Here is a 5,931-nt window from a genome sequence, read left to right as displayed (position 1 = left end):
ACATCAGAGAATTGTCTGCTTTGACTTAATATATAGACACAAAGACATAAACTTACACTGGTCACACACAGAATCTCTTTGGGGAAGGTGAATAAACATGAGGGATGAAGACAGGACATGAGACATCAGGGAGGAAGAGTTAGCAAGGAATAAAGCTCTCAGAAGGCATAATACCTATGAGTAGGGACTGTTCTTGTAAACCACAAAGAAATAATGTTTACTGCAGGGATTAATGGAGGGTAGTGGTGCAAAAGGGTAAGTATAATATTTGCTCTTAATGCCTCCATTAATCCCCCTTTTGATGTATACTTCAAGGAGGAGGAAAAGAGGCTACATATGAAGACCAAGGAGTCCCTGGGTGGCACGAAATGTTAGATGTCTGATAGTTTCATCCACAGGTGGTGGTCAGCTACCCAAAGGACATATCGCTCTGGTGGTTCAAATCCGCTAATGCCTCCAAAGGAGAAAGATGGGCAATCTCCTCCCATACGATGATTGTGTTGACTAGCTGAAAGACTGAAGTTCAACCTACTCAGTGGCTTCTATTTAGGATTCAGCTTAAATGGGACTTTGTCAAGGAAGACTTCATTGTACCCACTCCTCTGTGTAAATGAGGTCAGACTCACTGGCTATCAGTTTTGAGTTCATCACTAGCCCAAATGGAACATACATGGCACTCAAAATGGACAAATGATGAGTTCAACAAAGAGATGGTTCTTAACTGTGCAGAGTAAAGGGAAACAGAGATGTGAGGAACCACAGGCTGGCATCAGGGAACCAATGCCACCCTTGACCTGAGGGGCAGAGACTACCTGGGAAGAGAGTAGTGATTGTGGATAAGAAGAAAATGGGAAGATGCTAGAAATACTTTAATGATGAAACAACAGGATCTGCTAATGAATTGGAGGTAGGAGAAGGAAAACACATGACATAATCTAACTCCTTTGTTATTATTTATTATTATTAATAATTATTATTATTTCGCTTTGAGTCTATGTTTGTTCCATCATATGAACTACAGGAGGCTGGAAGGCAGGCAATTTTTTATTGTGGGATGCTTTAGATAGGCCAAATTTTAGGCTCACATTAGATACTAAAATGAAGATAGTTAAGCAGTTGCACATATGAGTCTGAAGCTCAAGAAAAAGATGAGAACTAGAGGTTTACATTTTATAGTATATTGTTAGGTTCTGCTGAGTCCACTACAACTCATAGAGATCTTATGATAGTTCAAGGTCCAGGATTTCTCTGAACCCCACACTACCCTGTGCCATCTTCATCATCTCTGACATACTCAAGCCTATTATTGCAGTCACTGTATCAATTCATCTCATTGAAGGTCTTCCCCTCTTTCATTCACCCTGCACCTTTTCAGGCATGATGTTCTTCTGCGAAGACCAGCCCTTCCTAACAATATGCCCAAAGTATGTGAGGCAAAGTCCCACTATCCTTGCTTCCAAGGAGTACTCTGGCTGTACTGTCTCCAAGGCATATTCAGGTCTTTTAATTTATGTATATTTAAATAAAAAAACATAAAATTTTATTAACAAAGATTGTGTTTCACTCTGTCCTTCATTCACATTGTGTTTTATACAATCATTCCCATTCATTATATTTTATCAAATTAATCAACAGTGAACTATGTCCACCGTTACACTGTCTTTCCAGATCCTTGTCAGATCTTTCTCATTTCCTTTACCCACATTTCCCTCCACCCATCAAATTGTGTGACCCTATGATTTCCCCCTCCCCATCCTCACCCTTCTGCTCTTACCCTCCCCACCATGGACCCTCATCCTCATTTTACTAGTTAACTATTTCTACAATAATGACCTTATTCAGTGTTTGTCCATGTAAGACTGAGTTAGGTCACTCAGCATAATACTCTCCAGTCTTTTCCATGTTATGCAGTAATTTACAAAATCATTGCTCCTAAGTACTGAATGTACCACAGTTTCTCAATCCATTTGGTTGTGGTTGGACCTTTGGGCTGTTCCTATGTTCTTACGATGGTGAATAATGTTGCTATGAACATTGGTGTATATATCTCCATTTATGTCTCAGTTCTAACTTTCTCAGGATATGCTCCAAGCAGTGCAATATCTGGGTCATATGGAATTTCTATGTTCAGCTTTTTGAGGAAACACCAAGCTGTCTTTCAAAGGGGTTGTACCATTTTACAACCCCAGCAAAAATATATGAGAATTTCTATCTCTCCGCACCCTCTCCAACATTTATTGCTTGATGTCCTGTTAAACTTTGCCACTTCTACTGGGGTGAGATGATATCTCATTGTGGTTTTGATTTGCATCTTATTTATTGCCAGTGATTTTGAGCATTTCTTCATTTGTCTCTTAACCATGTTAATGTCTTCTTGTGTGCAAAGTCTTTCCATGTCTTTTTCCCTTTTTTGTAATTGTGTTATTAGTCTTTTTCTTCTGGAGGCCTTGCAGAATTCTGTAAACTTTTTATATGAGACCTTTGTCTGAGACGGTATTGGAAAATGTTTTTTCCCTAGCCTGTAGGTTTTCATTTCACCCTGTTGGGAAAAGTTTTTGTTGAGCAAAGGGATTTAATATTTAGAAGGTCTCATTTATCAATTTTATCTTCTCCTGGTTGTGAAGACATTTCTTTTTCTTTGGCAGTCCATACAACATTTGGTGCTTTTTTCCAACACTGCAACACAAAGGCATCGGTTCTTCTTCTGTCACCCTTTTTCATTGCAACTTTCAGATGCAAAGCAAATAATTAGAAAGACCTCTGTTTGAATCAGGTGTACCTTAGTTTTCAAATAGACATTGTTGTTTTTCAGTACTTTGGAAGGTCCCTGACTGCACATTTTCCCAATATAACACTTTTCCCCCTCTTTCCTGATTGCTGGTACCAGGAGAGCTGTATACAAGTAAAAGGAAATCATTGACAATTCCTCTCTCTTCTGCATCTAGCATGCTGTTGCCTATTGGCCCAGTGGTAAGGACTTTTGTTTTCTTGAGATTGAGATGTAATCCATATTAAAGGCTATAGACTTTGATCTTCTGCAGTTAGCATTTCAAGCATCATATATACACCCACCTACTGCTGTTGGGTTGATTCCAACTCACAGTGACTTTTCATCAAGTTTCTAAGGACAATCTTCTGATTGTTCCTCACCAGCTAGTGAGATCAAGGTTCTGACAACTAGGCTAGCAGCACAACACATAGAACACTGCGTTTTTGGAGCATCCTTTAGGGACATAGTCAAGCCAGAGAGGTGGAAAAATCAAGTGTGGCAAGAACATTAATACAGGATTTGAACGGGAGGGAACATTGAAGGCTTGCAATATTTGACATGGAAAAAAGTCCAGGGGAGTAGAAGAAAATCTTAGAGGGTGGAAGTGTTTACAGAAAGAGGAAGTTATAACATGTCCTGAACCCCTGTTGAAAGTTTAGGATGAAGACAAGAAAGTGTCAATTGGATTTGGTAACCTGCAGGTCATTAGTGATCTTGACAAGAACATTTCTGTGAAAGAGTGAATTCAGACACCAGACTGAAGATGCAGTAAGAGAGAATGGGAGGTGAAGTGGAAACAACAAATGTATGCAGGTTGGGAGATGTTTAAAAGCAAAAGGAAAAACTGGAAGATAAAAAAGAATAAAGGAAGGTGGTTATTTTTAACATCACATATGGAAGGATGGTTATTGTGCTGATGAAAATGATTATAAAAGGAGAGATTGACGATTCTGGAAAGAAAGGAAACAATCAAAGAAATGGGGTCCTTCAAAAGGAGGAGTTAGAGCTGGAAAATCTCTACTTCCTTTGTGTCTTATTTTCTTAGCTCTTAGTGCTACTGCATCTGAAATACCACAAGGGATATTTTTTTGTGGGGATTTTTCCTCAAGAACAAAAATAGTTATCTAAAGTTGGTAAAATTAAATAGTTATTTAAAGAGCAAGAATAAATTTTCTCAAAGTTCTAGAAACTCAAAGTACAAATTAGGATCTCAGCCACGTGAATTTCTTCTGTGAGCCTCTCTCCTGGTTTTGGGATCTGCTAGTGACTCCGGGTGTACTTTTGCTTATAGACAATTTTCACATACCATTTGTCTTCCTCTATAGGTATGACTGCATTTATTCTAGGGATTGTGTAACTCAGAAGTGATTAGGTTTAGGATCCACTTCGGTAGCATGACCTCGGTTGATTGACTCTATTACATGAATTATGGACAGTAATTACATTATAATAGATCTAATTACATTACATTGTATTACATCACATCACATCACATCACATTACATTATGGAAGGTAGTCTGTTCTATCCAAGGTCACCTGATTTATTCCATGCCAGCAATGAGACTAGGTTCTGGTCAAATGACTAGGAACTATAAAACCTTGCCAAATTAACACATACAATTAACCATCACACTCTAATACAGAAAAGCAGGGAACATTTGAGTTGTTGTTGTTGTTGTATTCCAGTAGGAACTTTTTCAATTTAGTGGTAGGAAGATGAGAGAATGTTGACTTTTATTAGTGAAGGATGAGGAAGGATTATTGGCAGGAGGGAGGGAGTAAGAAAGTGTAGGAGGTCTGAGAGCAACGTGTAAGGTGAGAAAGAGAAACTTCCCACAGGAGAAACTCCCCAGGAAAAGGTAGTAGGGCTCATGGGTACTGTTGGATGCTCATTTGGGAGGATCATGATTTGTTGTTGGTAGGTACTGTTGCATCAAGTACAACTCATAGCAACCCTATGAACAACTGATCTGAACCCTGCCTTATCCTGTGCCATTCTCGTGGTTTCTGATATGCTTGAACCCATTGTTATAGTCACTGTGTTAGTTCATCTTGGTGAAGGTCTTTCTCTCCTTCTCTTGCCTTCCACCTTCCCTAGTATGATATCTTCTCCCCAGGACTAGTCCCTTCTGACAACATGCCCAAAATAAGTGAAATGAAGTTTCATCATTCCTGTCCCTAAGGGGCATGGCTTTGGATGTGATTATTTTGGAAAGGCTGCAAACATACTGTTCCTTAGAAGCAAGGATGGTGAAGCTTCACCTCTCATACGTAGGACATGTTGTAGAAAAGGCAATTCCTTGGAAAGGGATATCATTCTTAGAAGGACAGCAAACGAGAGTAAGACCCCCAATGAGGTGGACTGACATTGTGACTGCAACAATGGGTTCAAGTGTGTCAAAGAAGATGAGGATGGCACAGAATAGGACAGGATCCGGGTCTGTTGTCTGCCAGGTTGCTATGAGTCATACTCAATGCCACAGCACCTAATAACAACAACAATTACCCCTTAAGTACAGTATGCCATTTTTCTAACAAAGATCAGTGACTTTGATACAGATATGGTCTCAAGCAGATTAAGGTTTCATTGGGTGAATGTAAAGAAAGAAAATAGGAAAAAGTTTCTTGAGGGGTTTACATGGAAGTGGTGGACAATGATGTCTAGGAAATCTATGTAAGAACAGCAGAGGAATGAGGAATAGTAGAAGGCAGTCATTTAAATACAATAAGGGCTGAGGGTCAAAGAATTGTTATAAAGTATATAGTGCAGTAAAGTGAGCTGGGCAGGTAGTAAGCGGATTGGAAAGGTAATTCATTGAGCATTATTTCTAAAGGCTGCTGTTACTGACGGTGACGAAGACTAGGCTATACCCGTGGGTCTGGTCGACCAAGGGAGGCGAGAAGAAAAGTTGACAAAGTTGAGTGGCCAATGTCAAAGAAGACAGGGTACAGCATGCCTGTGGAAAATCACTGACAATGCTGACAGCGATGATGGAGGAGGGAAAGATATGAGCAAAAAGCGTCAAAGAGGAGTAAATAGGAAGGAGTTAGCAGACGACAAGAAAAGATAGGAAGAAAATGTTTTGGGATTTCCAAAAGAGATGCACTTAGAAGAATGTGGGAAGGAATATGGAAATGAGCACTGGTGAATGTGAAGGTT

General features: G+C 39.5%; 1 protein-coding gene across 1 annotated transcript in view; it reads left to right on the top strand.

The window, feature by feature from the left end:
* The window catches only part of LOC102843198 (small nuclear ribonucleoprotein Sm D2-like), a 28,868-nt gene extending 25,355 nt beyond the window's left edge, over nucleotides 1-3,513 (top strand). Inside the window, exon 2 of the mRNA XM_006882732.1 lies at nucleotides 3,430-3,513. Within this exon, the coding sequence (XP_006882794.1) occupies nucleotides 3,430-3,513 (84 nt within the window). The remainder of the gene's footprint in view (nucleotides 1-3,429) is intronic.
* Nucleotides 3,514-5,931: the final 2,418 nt, after the last annotated feature.

Source organism: Elephantulus edwardii, unplaced genomic scaffold, assembly GCF_000299155.1.
Source record: "Elephantulus edwardii isolate Elephantulus edwardi_28Jun2011 unplaced genomic scaffold, EleEdw1.0 scaffold00023, whole genome shotgun sequence".
In the NCBI taxonomy this organism is placed as follows: Eukaryota; Metazoa; Chordata; class Mammalia; order Macroscelidea; family Macroscelididae; genus Elephantulus; species Elephantulus edwardii.
Note: the sequence above shows the minus strand (reverse complement) of the source record. Positions and strands in the feature narration are given on the sequence as shown.